The sequence below is a fragment of the Branchiostoma floridae genome, unplaced genomic scaffold (genome assembly GCF_000003815.2).
Source record: "Branchiostoma floridae strain S238N-H82 unplaced genomic scaffold, Bfl_VNyyK Sc7u5tJ_873, whole genome shotgun sequence".
NCBI classification, from domain to species: Eukaryota; Metazoa; Chordata; class Leptocardii; order Amphioxiformes; family Branchiostomatidae; genus Branchiostoma; species Branchiostoma floridae.
Genome location: NW_023365955.1, coordinates 63,803 through 81,699, shown reverse-complemented (window position 1 = coordinate 81,699; position 17,897 = coordinate 63,803). Strand labels below are relative to the sequence as shown.

Here is a 17,897-nt window from a genome sequence, read left to right as displayed (position 1 = left end):
TTTTTGTGGTGGCCACTTCACTGCAAACTTAAACATTTTTCCACTATAGTATGAGACTTAACTTAACTATGGCACTACCACGAACTTAAGGCCACACCAATTTAATTTCTTGGTTCACGGATTTTTTCATAAAAAATATGGAGCGAGAGGGCGAAATAAAAATGAAAATAAAAATTGTAAAATGGTTGGGGTAAAGGTAAGGGCTAATCCAAAACATTAAGAGTAAAAAGTTTTCAGCTTGAAAAAAGTACAAAAACACTATCACTGTACAGTAACAGCACCTGTTCATTGAAAATTACAAAAGTAGTGTCAGTTTTTATGTTTGCTACACCAGAAAGTTGGTGAATGGTTTCATTAATGGTGAAAATTTGCTGAGTGGTGATTTTCATTTTTATTTTATTTCCCCAAAAATAGGAGCGAGCGAATCCGTGAACCAAGAAATTAAATTGGTGTGGCCTAAGTTAGAACCACCGCAAAATGTCAATTTTCCTGCTCCCACAAAAGTAAATCCCCACAAACTTAAATGCATGTACGGTACTAAAAAAACATATTTCAATATCTGGAAATAGAAGTTTCTTCTATTTGATCCAGGCTACCAGAAACAGATGCATGTTTAAAATGCACAATCATACCACACTACCACAGCCAACCCAGCATATTCGATAGGCAAAGTTGGAGCAAACACTCATTTTACCAAGTTGAACCTACCATTACATATAGCAACCCCATCCCCTTCAACAAATCATTCATATCTTCAGCTATTGTTAACACAAGTCCAACACCTGTACTGCAAATTCATGTGCTATGAGATATGGTATGCACTGAGTGTATTTCAACACTAGTATATGCGTGATTTTGCAACTTACCTTTTATCAAGTGCATAGCTTCTGTATTTACAATGTATATATTTGATGTCTGATGTCTTTCTCTTTATACAACTATGTAGTCTATTGTATTTTACAATCCATTCATTGAAAAACCCAACATGAACATTAATTTCCTTCAAACAGTCACTCCTCAAAATAAACACCTCTTGGAAACACCAGTTCCAAAACCATTCATAAAAGCATTGTTAGTTTGAAAGTAAAATTATAAGATGGCTTTACAAAAGCATTGATACAGAACTTCAAAATGGCTCTATCCATCTGTTATGGCAGCTACAACAATACAACTGTAACTGAAAAAAAAATTAGGACTAAAGTGCCTCACAGTATGAGTTAAATTAATACTTTTAAAAATAAAAATCACAAAACATGAAGCACGGCAGTACCTAAAACTTACAGTGCAAAATATACAAGACAGTATCATTTTATATTGCTAACAGATAATCTAGGTGTCATAATATCATAAATTTTAGCTTAACAGATATAATCAACATATCGGCTTCTTTTGAACTTAACTTTCTATCAGCACCACATATAAACTGGCCTAACACTGCCAAATGGCCTTGTTTGTTTTCTTGTATCATTCATAGAATCTATGTGGACCAATCTAAATTACCATTGGCAAATAAGCATTAATCGAACTAAATACATATCACAATTAACATTTTCATATTCTTTCAGTCCAAAGTAAGTTTACCTTGAACTCCAAATTTTGGCAGAACACAAGTATACATTGTATCAGCATTGGATAAAGGAGAAATCTTCCTACACAACCAGTAGGTACTTACATTGCTTACGTTTCAATGTCTTTCAGACACCTTTGTCAGAGCTTCTTATTGGAGTTCTGCTTCTCACCGCTATACGACCACTATATGTATACATCGGCTACATATAGCAGTTAGAAGCTCTGACAAAGGTGTCTGAGAGACATCGAAACGTAAGCAATGTAAGTACCTACTGGTTGTGTAAGAAGAATTCTCCCTTACCCTACATTCTGCCAACCTGATGAAACTATTTTCGAATGTATCAGCATTGTTGTTCTGCTCCTAAAGTTATTGTCTTCTTGTCCCCCATGTCATTAAATTATGTATACAAACCAAATAAAGGTTGAGCAGCTTAAATGAAAGCCACAAAGCCCTTAGTGCACACGTTCATGTTGTGCTGTTACTGCTCATTGTCTATAAATGTGATTGTTTTCAAATGGCAAAAGTTGGAGACCAGATATAAATCCAGCCTGTTGATAGACTGTTGTGCTGTAAAGAGAGGTATGCAGATATGTGTCCTCAGTTAACCTATGTTGAAGTTGGGGAACTCGTCTCGATCCTCCTCACGCATTCTGGAAATGGAAAAAGAAGATTGGCTACTTTAACAACGAGAAAAGATAGCTAGCCAACAAGCTGGCACAAGACATGTTTTTACAGAGTCTCACACTTACAAAGTTGAATGTCATGTACATGCAATTATCATAAACATAGAAGCTATATCTAAATACCCTTCTCCATCATCTTATAGAAATCATTGAATCAACCAATGCATTGTCAAAATTGTCTATAGGCACTACTTGTAGGGACTTGTAGATAATGGTCACAGAAGACTGGGGGGGGCCATTACAGACAGTAGACTTAATGCTTGGATCAATGCATAGAATAGTCTAACTAGACCATCAAAATGTGGTCACAGGTTCTGGTGGTTCTCAATAGTACAGGTGTGACTGTATGAACCATTTGGGATGTACTTTGAAGCCAACAAACAGATTTACTACTTCTTTCCTGTCCACAAATATTCGCAAAGAGTACAGAGGAGACTTGGGAGCTATAATACGTTTGGGTACAGGGCTCTAGCCAGCGTCCGTTTTTCAATTGATGGAAATTTGCTGCTTGCGACGGAAAAATTTTAAAACCAATCTGTCAACCTTGATGGACAAAAATCTGATAAAAGCTCCTTGGTGGAAGCTACAGGCGGTTTGGGGACGCCGTCCATGGCGGTAAAAGCCACACACACACTGTTTGTTTTCCTATTGTTATGATTGTTGACAATGTATGTCGGTGCCCTTTTGCATACGATAATCTCATTAAAACCCGTTTTTCAAGGTCTCAGTTCAGTCTCTCGAACTCCAGGAATAGTGTTTTCGCGACAATGGGAATTGACTGACAAAAACAAATTCGAGCTGGCTAGAGCCCTGTTTGGGTACCACTACCAGGCTACACCCAACCTGCCTATGCAAGTCACTAGGAACATATTAAAAACATACCTGGCAAACCTCCTGCCATACATGTACATGATGTATCTCCTATAAACATACCTGGCAAACCTCCTGCCATACATATGCATGTATCTCCTACAAACATACCTGGCAAACCTCCTGCCATACATGTATCTCCTACAAACATACCTGGCAAACCTCCTGCCATACATGTATCTCCTACAAACATACCTGGCAAACCTCCTGCCATACATGTATCTCCTACAAACATACCTGGCAAACCTCCTGCCATACATGTATCTCCTACAAACATACCTGGCAAACTTCCTGCCATACATGTATCTCTTACAAACATACCTGGCAAACCTCCTGCCATACATGTATCTCCTACAAACATACCTGGCAAACCTCCTGCCATACATGTATCTCCTACAAACATACCTGGCAAACCTCCTGCCATACATGATGTATCTCCTCCAGTGGCGGAAGATGAGGATCTGCAGGGATACCAGGATTCCGATGCCCAGGAGCCCAAGGAAGCAGCCTAAAAGAATGTCCCTATTAAAAAATAAAGTATCACCTGTCACAATGATTTTCATTCAAAGTCCATAATCTTTTACTTTTTTTTAATGGTTCTCCTGTCGATTCAACAGATGAGCAGGCAGACAGGCATTTACCAATGTTTTGCCTGACCCGCACATGACTTTTTATGGTGAAGGAGGGGTGTGCAATTCCTTCTCCACCCTCTCGTCTACTGGAGCACTAAGTCTCACAGGGACAGAACTGTATGATGTGTAACTAATGGAGAACTAAAATCCAGAAGGGAGTGTTATTTTCCAATAGAGTATGTATAAATGAATACATACATGTATCAGCAGACTTTTTTCAGAATTCCACTTGTAGTGAAGTACGAAGAGTGTGTTTTGTAAAAGAATATGATACTGGTACATAGCCTAAGTCATTCGAATGACACACCTTATCGATAGCTGAATCTTAGTCTTACCTTCACTGTGTTTTGTCATACAATATGGTACTCAAATACAGACAACTGTATCTTACAGGTGGTTCTATGTAATTTGAATACAATGTACCTGGAAAGAGAAGGAGTTGAACCGTTGTCTTCTGATGTATTTTCTTTTGTGATTGGAGGCTTGGAGTTGGAATGTGGCATAAATGTGCTGACAACGTCTTCATTAGAAACTGTGCAAAAGAAAGGAAATATCATAATTCATATCATCAGTACCAACCACAACAGGCAAAAAAAATGATTTTACCAAGGACCTTTTATCTGATAAAAGCTCCTTGATTTTACAAGGTTGTGCTATTCTTATATGTTTATCTAATGAAATCATCCTTTGGAGCTAAGTAGCACACTAGCTTAAGTATTTACAGTAACAGAAATACCAGAGAAACAACAATATGAACAATGTTATTGTTAAACTTTTTGTACAACACAGAACATAACAAAACATAACAATATTGTCAGATAAGAGGCATTTTGCCACAAGGGGAAGAATAGAATCAACTGGACAGTGAATGATTAAAACCTACACCTCACATGTGATCACAAATGATAAATCTATGTTGGAACAGTTTAGAAACTATCAGAAATAATGACTTAGATGTTAGAAATGTTTCTAACATGTTTGAATACTGTAGAAAATATTTAGAACATCACAATGATGTTATAAACAGTTCTAAACAGTTACTTATCACAATTAGAATGTTATAAACATTTCCAAAATGTTGGAACAAAAGGCAAGAAACACCCTCTTGGTAATGTGGAATTGACTCTACCTCCATTAAAATGACACAAATGCGCTAAAATACAAAAACTGCAGTCCCTCACCTGTGGTAAAGAGAATCTTTTCAGACTCAACATATTTATTGTCTCCTACGGAACACTTGAACTGTGCTCGATACGAGCAGTTCCTGTCCAGTCGGGTCAGCTGGAAGGTGCCGTTCCTCTCCAGGTCAACCTCCACCAGGTTGACCTCTGGCCTTTGACCTGCACGGTCTTCCCAGTAGATGAGGCTACACTTGGTGACATCTCGGCTGTGGGAGTCCCAGGACAGGACAGCTGATGATGTTGTTACCTCGGTAACGGTCACGGACACGACTGGCTGAGACTGAGGCTCGCCTCCTGCAGGACACAAACTCAACACGTCCAACTCTGTACAGGTAGGGCAGCGGTACTCTCCTAGCAGTAGGCTCCAGCTGTTTTTTTAACGTTTTTTTAGTCGTTTTTATCGGGCTTTCAAATTTTTTATATCATCTTGCTGTGGCTGGCGTACTTCAAGAAAAATGACAAAATAGAAAGCCTGGTAAAAACGACTAAAAAACGTTAAAAAAACAGTCGGAGCCTAACCTCTGCTTGGAGAGTAGGGCAGCAGTACCATTTCTGTTTGTGTGTCCAACACGAATCTACTGCATGGAATAAGCTCTTTCACAGACTTCACCACACATGTGCGGGCGACAAGAATTCTGGGTGATATGTGTAAACATTCAGCCATTTTAAATTACAGGTGCCATTACATTCCATACATTGTTACACAAATTGTAACAATGGTTGAGATGACACTGTTTACGTCTCAGGGGCCTTTACCTACAAGCCTGCAAAATCTGCGAAATACCTTATAAATACATGTACACATAAACAGGGTGACAGGGTGACAACAATTGCCAAATACATTCTCTATAGATAAACAGTGTAATAGTAGGTTGCTATTGGATCCTGTTTGCTATCATTTAGGCCATGTTGATTTGATTATATGGATGACATCCTCCGGGAACTCCAAAACTGATGCGAGCGAGCGAGTAAAAAAAAAGTTTGGCAAAAAAAAAAAGTTGCCTTTAGTATGAAATCAAAGTGGCCGAGAGGTTGAACAAAGGACTAAACACACATAGTATGGTATACCAACAGTTAGGTGTAGGGACCAGTGCATCATACGGGTGCAAAACATTTTTTCTTCTTGGACCAATCCGAAAAAACAGACCTGAAAAAAACAACAGAGGAACAGGTTTCGACAATTACAAAATGGACACACTGTCGGCAGCCATTTGGGGTCTAACCGGGGGCCAAGAAGACAACAAGAGCGAAGTCAAGTAGAGTTTATTGTCAATTGCACCAAGTTTCTACAGTCAAAGGTACAGACTGAGACAGTTAGCCTTTATCACATGGAGATGGGATTTTAAAATGCAGTGGGAGTTCAAATAATCCACCAAACAGATTCCTTTGTAGCAAAATTGACCAATTACCATTGTTTTGAGTATTGCCAGTTCTCAAGTTTCCACAGACAATCAGGTCCAGGTTCATGTCCGGACCTGGAAATGATTCTCTGGTCCTGAATTTTCTGTACTAGTACCTCCCCCAACCAACAATAGATTTTTTTTCTTTCTGTCCTTTCACATCTTATTCTTTGACTTTAGATTCATTTTGGCATCCTATGGCATCTGTTTTCTGATACTTTTTTATTTCAATCTACGGAATATTTGTGCTCATTTTACAGCTGCTTTGCACAATTTATTTTTGGTCGAAAACTTTTTTTGGGGGGGGGGGGGGGGGGGGAAATGACCGAAAATTGGTGCGAGCGCGGATGTCATCCATATAAGGCCTAGGAAAAAAATGTTGTGTTTCCTGTTTCAGTCCTGAAAAAATTAGGGTCGGTAGGTAGGGATTATCTTTTTTTTTCTTGTATTTCTTTTAGGCTGGCCAAAATTCTAGTGATACATATTTACAATACAGTTGAACAAAGTAAACTGAAATGTATGATGACACTTGTCTTTCAATGTCAAACTTTAATTTTGTGCATGATAGATACAATTATCCTTCATTAGATGGGACAAGCAGTGTTTTACTTCAATAGGAAGCAGGCCAAATAAAAATTCTAACTGGAAGCTATGTGACTCCACTGCCCACCCAAAAAAAAGTCTAGGGTCGGCAGGTTTTTTTAGGGTAGGTAGGGAAACAGGAAACACAACATTTTTTTTCCTATGCCTAATCAAATCAACGTGGCCTTACTGACTACATGTACCATGTTTCTTTAGCGGGGTCTAAGCAATTAGTGCACAGCAATTAGACCAGTCCAAATTCAGATGTATTCCACTTCCAGTCCAACCATTAGGTACTTAGTCACCTTTTATTAAATAGCTGTTTGATGGCAACAACTAGGAAAACCTGCTTTCTCGCAACATGCCTTATTTAAGTTAGACTAACAAATTTCACATCCAGATTACGCAACCTTTGTTATTTATCAACAATGACAAAGGTCACAGCACACTGAACAGTACCATGCTATTCATGTTACTGCCTGGCACTATGGCTGCATACTTTAGACCCTTTTCTCCAAATACGTGCCAAATACAGACAAAAGTCAGTAAGATACCAAGTCACAGGTGGTTTTATGTTAAACTTAATTGAACAAAGGTAAACATACCACAGACGAATTTTTCTTATCATGCGGTAGGGCTAAAACTTACCGCAATTTCTGACGAAGATCGTCCCCAAGATCACCCAAAATGTATGGAAGGTCCTTAGCACCATGCTTGTCCTGAATTTCTACACTACAACAGCGCCGATGAAGCTGGCATTTTCACAGAAAAGAGAAAGTTACCGACAGACGACGGAGATTTTCTGTTTCTCCGCCATCTTGTCTTCTCCGATCAGACGAGCATGCGCACCACGGAAAAAAGTTCAGGCTATACCAATAAAAATTAGGGGTGTTCATTTTGCACCTTAGTTTTGGATGATTATCTCATTCATCCAACTTTATAAGATAAACCAATATAAACCAAGATATTAATATAATAGTTTTTATAAAAAGATTGCAATTGTTTTGCTCTTTTGAGGTTTACTTAATCTAACATATCCCAAGTCAGTGGAGGATTCCAAAGGTCAACGAGCTAGCGGTTAGTTTTCTGACCTCCACGCACTTGGCTGTCCCCAAAACTGTGTAAAAGAGACTGCTGTGTCTACTCACTGTCTGTGTTTAAGAAACGAAAGTTCAACTGAGAAGTGACTGTACCCAGTGTGAAAGCGACACCAAGAAGCTGACATTGCCAGGTAGGTGATGGTTGACTTGATCCAGCTGAGTTGTGTGGTTTGTTATTTTCATGTGCTCACTAGTCTTACAAGTTACATGCTCATGATGCTGTGTCATGCATGAAACCTTGAAGTGTTTTTATTGAAGTATTACCTATACTATGAAATCAAGGAAAATCAAAGCTCCCAGCATACTTCAGGTACATTGGATGTCAGAATCATATCATTTGATTAAGAATTGATTAAGAAATTCCCCTGTTGTGATCCTCTCTGTATTGTTTTCTTCAGTTTGAAACTTTGATTATCAACAAGGTCATCAAAACAATTCATTATAGCCATGGGGTCCATCATGGGAAAAGCCATGGACGACAACCTGGCCAAGATGCAGGCATTCCAGCTCAACACTATGCAGATGCAGGTGTGGGTTTTCTTCATAAATATCAACTGTTTACATTATAAGATTACATTACATGTCTCCAAGCAGATAGCATAAGATAGTATCAAAAACTGGCAGAGGAGTGAAGCCGGCCTTGGACTACCAGTAGTAGGAGTGTGTTTGGCTGCTGGTAGCTTGGCCAGTTTTTGATACAATCTTATTCTACCTTAGGATCTGCTTGGATATTAGCATTTGTACAAAATGTATCTCATTTCCACATTAATAAGTTATCACATGTCATATTATTGTGCCTCCCTGTTCTTATCATCAGATTTCAAACCTTCAGTGAAGAATTCATGATAAACTTATCACTTTAACATGTGAGTGTCGGTGTAATGGCAGGGTGTTAGTTCAAATCCCCAGACGTGCCATGGATGTTGTGCCCATGGAAAAGGCACTTACACAACTTTCTTCACTCCACTCGAATGTAGAAATCTGTACCTCACTTCAGAAGAGACAAAAGGCAATGTGAGGTAGTCAGAGAGTTGGACTCTGCCTCCCAACACCGTGGCAACACAGTGGATAACATAAACCCACTAGCTACAGCCTCACAACACTAGGGGAAAGGCTATGACTATGAGATTACATTTACCTTAACCCTTAAACTGCCAAACCCGGATATATCTGGCACACATATACATGTCCTGTGTGCCACACCCGGATATATCCAGGATAGCGTATTCCCCCAAAGTAGCGTAGCGCACGAACCCCGGAAGTTAGAGACTTCGGCCTTGTTCAGGGGGTTCTTTTTGGGGGTCAGCAGCCAACCCTGGCACTTGATAGCATTTTATAGTGCTGAAACTCTGGCAGTTTAAGGGTTAACATGTTTGAATATCTTGTTTTTGCATGATTAGTTGGAACGTCAGCTCCAGATGCAGAACCAGATGCGAGAGCGGATGATGGCCATGCAGATCAGCCGGGCCAGGGAGACGCTAAACTACTTCGGCGCTTTCTACGCTCTCGTCGCAGTTGGTGGTCTGGGAGCGTAAGTGTTTTTGCTTTCTACATTAGACATGTGACTCTATATATATAGATAGATAGATAGATGGTTTATTGCGCAACAATTGCATCAGTAACAATGTATGGCAATGTATATACAAAAAAAGGTACGGTCTGATACTACACATATAAGTTATATTGCAACAATTTCGGTTACTACAATACTAGTGGAATCTATGGTAGGTATTAAAAAAATTTAAAGGGAACTATAACATATATCAGGTTGGGTATTTCTATGCTACTAGCGACATAATATTTGTCAAAAGTTATTTAGGAATGGTACAGTTTCTTTTTTGCATAGCGTTTATATGTGTATCTTTTGCTTGTGGAAACAATAAAGGAAAAGATGCCCCCAAGAATCCCCATGCATATGGTTATATGCCTGGTACCTATAGTTCTACTTGGACCAAAGACAACATTGAAGTTTGCAATGTGTAATCACATACATTTTGACACACAGACATCTTTGATTTGTGCTAATTATCGAGTTGTTTTAGGAAGTGCTAGTGGAGATTGAATTTACCTTGTTTCAGAACCTTGAAGAGGAAGACACCAGGTCCCATCCTCCCACTGGTACCACTAACGTTCATCCTGGCCTATCAGTATGATATGGCGTATGGAACCATGATCCAGCGCATGAGGGGTAAGTGTTCAGTCAGTGTATAGGGTTTAGGCCATCAATTTTTTGTTGGAAAGAAAGTTATCTGAGGCACAAAAACTGCTCTTTGCTTCATGGTGCAGACTAGATACCCTGATCATCCTTTACGCCTGCTCTTAAAAGCCCTTTGATTCATAGAGAACAACTATACAAGAATCCATGATTCAGTTTTATGCCTTTGGTCAGTGTATCACTATGTACGAGGGGTGATCAATAAGTCCTCGGCCTCACCCAGAAATGATCAGCACAACTCAGATTTCGAAGCATAGATGTGTACCAAAATTCAAATTAGTGTGATCATTACTTTGCAGGCGCCACCCAGTAATGTTAGGTAAGGGAGAAGGACAAAAAACATGGACAATTGACCTGACCTGAGTGTGCGGGTCAATTTGCACTGCTGGAAGTCAGACACCCACTTCTTTCTGCTTGAAATAGGAAGGGAATCATTTTGACAATGTTTTTTGTTAATGACAAAGAATTTACGGCATGGGGAACTCGACCCACAAATGTCTGATCACAATTCACCCTTGTTTTTCTCGCCACTTACCTTTTGATTAGCAAAAAACGAATGCCTGGAAGGTAATGACTGCAATGATTTAAAATTTAGAGGATATTGATAAAAGGCTTCATACTACGATGTTGTGCTTCGAAATCTGAGTTGTGCTTATTATTTCTGGGTGAGGCCAAGGACCCCTCATTCTGTGAGATGACACAGAATCTTAAAGACTCATCATCTTATTGTAATCCAATTATCCAATGATATTTGTATGTTTGACTTCAGAGGGCTCCGAGCACATAATCTCAGATGAGTATAACTTACTGAACCTGCCTGCAGGCCTGCCCACGTTTGAGACCATCGAAGCAGCCAGGCTGAAGCAGAAGGGAGAGTAGAATGGGCAGCTGCCTTACCGCTTACACTGACAGCCCTGTCACATTTGTCTTAGGCCGCTGTATGATTTCTATGCCATAGAATAGGGGTGGGTACAGGTTGAAAACCGCTTTGTCTTGTTGGACTGGTCCAGAAAAAACAGACCTGAAAAAATCAGTGTACATAATGTTGGACCGATTAGACAATCAAAAGATTATACCGGCAGGCGTTCACATGTTTTGGGGCTTACAGGTCCAAGAAAATAACAAGAAGAACACATACAGTCACATTAACAATCAAAGTTATAGTTAGTGTTATTTTCATAAAGATGAAGCATGTTATCAGTTGGGAATCATGTGACTATCACCTGATGAATGTGACCAGGTTCCTAGAGCAGAAGTGGTCCTGTGGGTATCCTGCAGTGGCCTACTGTGGTGCAATTGTACAGTACTTACATTACAAAGAGGAGAAACTTGTACCAATAATGAATACTGCACTTACCTGTCTATGTTTACACAATCTCTCCCTGGCAGGCAACCGTTACTCTCCAAGCAGAGGTTAGGCTCCAGCTGTTTTTTAACGTTGCTTTTTTTAGTCGTTTTTATCGGGCTTTCTATTTTGTCATTTTTCTTAAAGTACACCAGCCAATTGGGTTTTGACACAGCAAGATAAAAGACAAAATAGAAAGCCCGATAAAAACCACTAAAAAAACGTTAAAAAACAGCCGGAGCCTAACCTCTGCTTGGAGAGTAGGCAACTGTAGGGCCGGCAGCTAGGAATGTCATTTTAGTCAGGCTACTGGCAGCTGCATTTCATGTACAAGTTTCAAGTTTTCGAGCTTAAAACTCTGCTTGCCAGTGGTCCCAACAAGCATTTTGGTATCTTTCGATACCCGTGGACACCTTAAACTGTATCTGATTACCAATTTATGCTGTTATGAGGATTTAGTTTGGAGGGTAAAATGTGATTGGCATGCAGTTGCTCCTGTGGTTTTGTATTTTCCATTGGTAGACTTCTTCTGTGTCACTTTTAGGTCATCAGGATTTGGTTCAGGGTGCCTTGATCTGTTTTCAGTTTTTTGGCTTGATTGAGATCATACTTACTTGATTTTTTCTTCTTTCCTTAGACAACCTTTGATCTTCTTTCTGAAGACTTCTCTTGCATTTTTGGAGCAGAAAAAGTAGTCTATCTTCCCTATTTGACATGACAGTATATCAGGGATAAGTTGTGGAACAACAAAGGGTCACATGTAAATGATGCAGTATATCTTCCAGTCTCCAAGCAGATGTTATATGGTATATCTTTGTCATTTTCTCTGTAATGAAGAAACTAAGGCATAAATAATAATAACCTCATAACATCTGCTTGGAGATGACTAATTTCTAATCTCTTCTAGTCAAGTCCAATGCAGTGTATGTTTAATGACATGTATTCTTAGGCATGTTTTCACTACATGTATTACAACATCCATTATTTTGCTTTGAACATTGAAAGATTTCTTTTTCTGAAATGGAAGACATACATGATGTATGCTTAGTTAGGACAAATGTGTTGGATCAAATCAGGAACACATAGGTGTAAAGATTAGATAGAAATTTTATATAGTTGCTGTTGAAAACAGTGAAAGATGAAATACAATGTATAATCAAAATTTTCCACCAAATACATTTGAATAAAGCCTTCTTTGGCAATTGCCACACTTATTTTTCTTTCTGTTCTTTACAGCATGAATACTATAGATAGGGATTGTGTTAACGATGGCAATGCTCTTTTTTAAGCTGACAGATACTCAAGCGCGATTCTTCTAGTGAATTAAGTATTAGTGGACTACTCTAAAGCAGTATATTGTGATCCAAGAGGACAGCACAAAGACAGACCAAAGGGTATTTCATCAAGAGTAACTCTTTAATGAAACAATTCACACATCTGTGAGTACACAAAGTATGATATGTTGCTCACTATCCCCAACTGTCCATGACTAGCAGCATTGATACAGGGATAATACAGCAAAGACTTGGTGAGCAAAAGTTTTGGTAACACAAGAGGGTGTGAAGATGTCACTAATAGTTTTAATTAGATGTACAAAATGTATATATACAGACTAGTTAAATACATAGGTGCCCAGCACTAGTAAGTTACATTGACAACTCCCTGTCTATAAGTAACATTAAGTACAGAAACTGTATATGAGGGTGTGACAATGTTGTCACTTAAATGTTTGAATTAGATATTTACATATATATAACAGGCAATAAAATCTTCATTGAGCATGTAATATACACAAATATATAGTAGTGATTTACCGGGGGTTCATTAATTCCCCAATAATACCAGCAATACATTGACATTTCTGTTCCCTGTTTCAACAACAAATATATTGTTTGATGCCCGTATATTCACAATGCAGTATACCTGAGACACATATTGAAATGGGATGACGTGTTAGAGAAAGCAAGGTATCAACAACAAAGAAGACACAATAATCTTACCCATGTTCTGTAAATGGACATTACCTTTATTCCTTCGTATTATTTTTTTAAAGGATCCCGTGACAGGTTCCCATTTTTTAAAAATAATTTTTATCATTTTTATATCTTTGGCATTGACTTAGAACTGTCTTTATGCCAAAGTTTTTTTAAATGATTTTTCTTACACCAGAACACTTGAAATTGCACAAAGCACTCTGAGACGAGCCCCTTAGACACACAGTGGCATCAGTCGTGGGCTCGTTCTTTTCAAACTGTCTTTCTGCCGACGTTTTACCCTTCTTCTTACAGTCTGAGAGAGTTTCTAAGATACACAACGGGATCCATGCCCGGGAGATGACTTGTTCTCTTATTTTTAAATCAATAACTCGTAACGCCTTGATAGTCCTTTTTTCTCATGGGATCCCTTAAGATGTCCATGTTTGTTTGTTTTTAATCTATGTATGTTTTTATATCTTTGGCTTCAAATGTCAGCCAAAGTTTTTTTTCCACTTTTTCGTATCGGTACATCTTGGTAATGATATGTACCGTAGAGAACTTCGACGATTGTAGAAAGAACACTTGAAAAAGCCCCGAAGATACACAACGGCATCAGTCCGTCGGGGACTCGTTCGTTCGTGTTTTTTTTTTTTAACTTTTTTCATAAACAATGTAACGTCAGTTCATCCGGTGTCTAAGTTGGTTTCTATGTTGATACGCGCGCCTCGTCAGATAAATGATGATGAGGATAAAGAGAATACAGGAGATGATCCTGTCCTTTAACCTGATAACAGACGCGATGAAGGCCAGCACCAGCCGTTTTACGCTAGTGTACATCAGATCGTAGCCGACGTAGTGCAACACTCGTAACAGCCTTTTCACAGCGCCCCATAAAGTCTCTACAAGTTTGATAATCAGGATCCGGGCATAACCGTATATGGAGAGGATACACTCCTTGAACTTGATAACAGAGGCGATGAAGGCCAGCACCAGCTGTTTCAGCCTAGGGTACATGAGATCGGTGATGGCGTAGTGCAACACTAACATCGTCCTGTGCATAGCGCCTGCGAGCAGTTCTATCATACTAATCATCAGAATCCAGATACAACCAAATATAGAAAGGATACACTCCTTGAACTTGATCACAAACGGGGAAGCCCTGTTCATAGCGCCTGCTAACAATTCTGCAACACTGGTGATCCGGATCCGGATGGAGCCGTAGAAAGAGACCATACATTCCTGGATAACGGGTGGGATGAGGGCATTGAGCAGCTGTTTTATCTTACTGACCACGACCTGAAACCTGTCGTAGCTGAGTAGTACCACGGCCTGAAACCTGTCGTAGCTGAGTAGTAACAACGCCCTGTTCATAGCGCCTCCTAGACTCGCCATCATCATCCGGGCGGATCCCACCATGGACACCATAGAGTCCTTTAACATCATGACGTACGGGACAAGGGGCTGCAGCAGCTGTTTGGTTCTATTGACCACAAGCTGAAACTTGTCGGAGTGGCTCTGGACAACTGACAATGCCATGTTCATAGCGCCTCCAAGCATCTCTGCCACACTGGTCAGCATCTTCCAGGTGCGCCCGGAGACTGAGATGATGAAATTCTTGACAACGGACGGGATGAAGGGCAGGATCAGCTGCTTGATCTTCTCGTAGTAGATCCGGATAACAGCAAACGCGCTCTTCATAGCGTCTACAAGCGATTCTGTCACGCTCGACATCAGGATCTGGAAGGAGACGAAGTACTCCGTCATAACGAACATGATGAGGGCCATCAGCAGTTGATGAGGCCGCTCCAACTCCTGGACAGGACCGAGCTGCCGTCCCTTGACTGCGTACTGAGGGACAAATTGTACCGGCACGTCCAGCGCGTCAAAGAACGGCTCTTCATCTCCCGTGTCTTCAGCTAGCCACGCAGGCGGGTTGGCGTCAAAGAACGGTTCTTCATCTTCTGCGTCTTCAGCTAACCACGCAGGCGGGTTGGGGTTGTAGAATTCGTCGTAGTCCACCCTCCACAGAGGCAACCACGGACCGTTTACGTATATTGATCCCTTCTCAGAATGGACAAGTTGCATCGGCACGTCCAGTGCGTCAAAGAACGGGTCTCCATCTTCAACGTCTTCAGCTAACCACGCAGGCGGGTTGGGGTTGTAGAACTCGTTGTATTCCACCCTCCACAGAGGCAACCAGGGACCGTTGACGTATACGTATATTGATCCCTCCTCAAAGTGGCGTGAGTCGGTGCCAATTTTATCTTCAGCACGCTTGATGAGAAACTTTTCCTGAAACCCTGGAGAATCCCAGTATACTTCATCTGTCTCCTCGGAATTGAGTGAGTTGGCGCCATCTTCCTGGACCTTAACAGCGCGCTTCAGAATCTCGTCTTCGTTCTCCTTGGAATGGCGTGAGATGTTGCCTACTTCAACTTTGATTTTCGCAGCGCGCACAAGGCGCAGAAACTCTGCCGACTCTCCGCGGTGCACGATGGTAGCGGCTGCGGGTTTCTCTCTGTCGAAGTCACCCATACCCCGGATGGCGGAGAAGAGGTCTCCATCCCCGAAGATGGAGCAGTTGCTTCCGATGGCGCTAGGGCCGCACTTGCCGGGAGGACGGCGGTCAGGCTTGCGGGAGCGGGGCTGTGGGACCGCGGGACGGTAGGGCGGGGCTACCGTGGGCCAGCTGTGGCTTTCCGTCGGGAAGGGACGACGGGAGTAGGCTGAAACACATCAGTTTAGCTTGGTCAAGACCTTGCGCAGAATACTTTCTTCAACGTTACAAGTTAGGCGTTCTGAACGAAAATTTATATCCAGGAAACAAAGGAAAACCAATTTCGAACGACTAAAGTAACCCCATTTCACTTTTTTAAAACATCAAGAGTGAGATCGCGATGTAACGTTACAAAACTGGATGTGAAAAGTAAGATTTCGATTTGTAGATTACTTTTCTAATCATTATAAATCAACACGCATTATACAGATAGGGACATTTCTTTCTTTTGTTGTTCTAGAACGCACAACTTTTCAAGAAAATGCACAGATTACAAAACACGCCCAGTATATACACATGTATAACATTACATAAGCCTATAGCTATACACTTGAGTCTAACTTTAGTACAGGTATACATTTCTTCTTCTGACAAAAAAGGAAATGAAAAGGCATGGTTTACAAACTACACACGGTATCTTTACATAATAACGTTACCAAGTCTAGAGATATATCTTTGAGTCAAACTTTGCTACAAGTATATGTTTTCGTCTTCCCACAAAAAAGCATTACCAAGTCTATATATCTAGAGCTATACTTTGAGTGTATATATATATATATACATATACTTTACTACAGGTATATATTTACTTGTAACTTACCCGATGAGGGTCCGTCATACTTGTCGACCCACTCCTCCAAGACAATTGTCTCATATTCTCCCTCCTCGCCGTACAAATACTCATCGTTTCGGAAGTCACGAAGCGACAGTTTGGGCAGCAGGATCGTCCTGGGTTCCCGCGGGCGGGGGACGTCTTCTGTCTTCTTCTCGCTCTTCTTCTCTGTCTTCTCTGTGTCTAACATGTGGAGAAATGTCATGATATCGTCTGACAGTTTCTCTTGTTGTAACGTAAGGAAGAAAACCAAACTGCAGATTCGAACATATCGTTAGTGTACGGTCACATTTCCAAACCGGGGCCCGGCCGGGATGATTGCGGGAACGAAAAAATTAAAATGTTTTTCAAGGATTATACACAGATTATATCAATGACTTTTTAGTTTTTAGTTTTCTGTTGTTTCTTATATCATACTCTTGGTTCCAGAAAGCTGCCCGCCCGGGCCCCGGGGTTGGAAATGTGACCTTAGCTTTAGTTTGCTTTGCGTTCGCGCGATCAGAAAAAGGTTTGTATCGTGAAGACTGAAATCGTCTTGATACTCTACCAAACCTTACAAAAGTGATGCGGATTAAACAAAAACTAAAACAGACATGTAATTATATTAGATGCATGTGAAGTACTGCAGCTATCTTGGCCAACTCACCTTCTGCAAATAAGATCCAGAGCATATATGCCACGGCGGCGACGGACAAGACTGCCGTCGTTACCGGCTGGTTGAAGCCCGGGCCTCTCAACGGCATTTTGCAACTTTAATACTTGCAAATTGATCCTCAAAAACCACGATCACTTTCTTGACTTGGTCGACAAATGCGTCAACCAATTAAATCTCGCAATGTCTGGTATAAACCAGAACTTAGAGCACTTTTTCACGCAGCAAGGCGAAAATCGTGTACATAAAACTACACGACAAGATTGCTCTGAAGATTTGTGACGTCATAGTCACTTTAAAGA

At 40.4% G+C, this 17,897-nt stretch overlaps 3 protein-coding genes across 4 annotated transcripts; 1 reads left to right on the top strand and 2 right to left on the bottom strand.

The window, feature by feature from the left end:
- Positions 1-1,242: 1,242 nt before the first annotated feature.
- LOC118409040 lies at positions 1,243-7,789 on the bottom strand. Its single transcript, XM_035809910.1, has 5 exons — positions 7,567-7,789; positions 4,937-5,230; positions 4,179-4,287; positions 3,529-3,645; positions 1,243-2,220 (listed from the first exon to the last, which is right to left on the bottom strand). The coding sequence occupies exons 1-5, from the start codon at positions 7,628-7,630 to the stop codon at positions 2,172-2,174; spliced, it is 633 nt and encodes a 210-aa protein (XP_035665803.1). The 5' UTR covers positions 7,631-7,789; the 3' UTR covers positions 1,243-2,171.
- Positions 7,790-7,938: 149 nt separating this feature from the next.
- LOC118409041 (plasminogen receptor (KT)-like) lies at positions 7,939-12,792 on the top strand. Of its 2 annotated transcripts, XR_004830396.1 has the most exons (6): positions 7,972-8,149; positions 8,417-8,546; positions 9,419-9,549; positions 10,097-10,206; positions 11,003-11,198; positions 12,216-12,792. XR_004830396.1 is itself a non-coding variant. In XM_035809911.1 (5 exons), the coding sequence occupies exons 2-5, from the start codon at positions 8,466-8,468 to the stop codon at positions 11,110-11,112; spliced, it is 432 nt and encodes a 143-aa protein (XP_035665804.1). In that variant the 5' UTR covers positions 7,939-8,149; positions 8,464-8,465; the 3' UTR covers positions 11,113-11,696. The 2 variants fall into 2 exon arrangements, 1 of the variants encoding a protein (XP_035665804.1); XM_035809911.1 differs by lacking the exon at positions 12,216-12,792 and having other exon boundaries at positions 7,939-8,149; positions 8,464-8,546; positions 11,003-11,696.
- Positions 12,793-14,195: 1,403 nt separating this feature from the next.
- LOC118409037 lies at positions 14,196-17,897 on the bottom strand. Its single transcript, XM_035809907.1, has 3 exons — positions 17,590-17,897; positions 16,932-17,126; positions 14,196-16,280 (listed from the first exon to the last, which is right to left on the bottom strand). Exons 1-3 carry the CDS (start codon positions 17,684-17,686, stop codon positions 14,233-14,235), a joined length of 2,340 nt encoding a protein of 779 aa, XP_035665800.1. The 5' UTR covers positions 17,687-17,897; the 3' UTR covers positions 14,196-14,232.

What these genes read in the sequence shown, in the direction of transcription:
- LOC118409040 (XM_035809910.1), bottom strand. Translation starts at nt 7,630, where the DNA reads ATGGTGCTAAGGACCTTCCATACATTTTGGGTGATCTTGGGGACGATC. An exon ending in GATCTTCGTCAGAAATTGCG is followed by an intron (nt 5,231 to 7,566) that starts GTAAGTTTTAGC and finishes TGTGTCCTGCAG; the next exon opens with GAGGCGAGCCTCAGTCTCAG. An exon ending in AAAGATTCTCTTTACCACAG is followed by an intron (nt 4,288 to 4,936) that starts GTGAGGGACTGC and finishes TCTTTTGCACAG; the next exon opens with TTTCTAATGAAGACGTTGTC.
- LOC118409041 (XM_035809911.1), top strand. Translation starts at nt 8,466, where the DNA reads ATGGGGTCCATCATGGGAAAAGCCATGGACGACAACCTGGCCAAGATG. An exon ending in TCAACACTATGCAGATGCAG is followed by an intron (nt 8,547 to 9,418) that starts GTGTGGGTTTTC and finishes TTGCATGATTAG; the next exon opens with TTGGAACGTCAGCTCCAGAT. An exon ending in GCAGTTGGTGGTCTGGGAGC is followed by an intron (nt 9,550 to 10,096) that starts GTAAGTGTTTTT and finishes ACCTTGTTTCAG; the next exon opens with AACCTTGAAGAGGAAGACAC.
- LOC118409037 (XM_035809907.1), bottom strand. Translation starts at nt 17,686, where the DNA reads ATGCCGTTGAGAGGCCCGGGCTTCAACCAGCCGGTAACGACGGCAGTC. An exon ending in CTGGATCTTATTTGCAGAAG is followed by an intron (nt 17,127 to 17,589) that starts GTGAGTTGGCCA and finishes TCCACATGTTAG; the next exon opens with ACACAGAGAAGACAGAGAAG. An exon ending in GTATGACGGACCCTCATCGG is followed by an intron (nt 16,281 to 16,931) that starts GTAAGTTACAAG and finishes GATGTGTTTCAG; the next exon opens with CCTACTCCCGTCGTCCCTTC.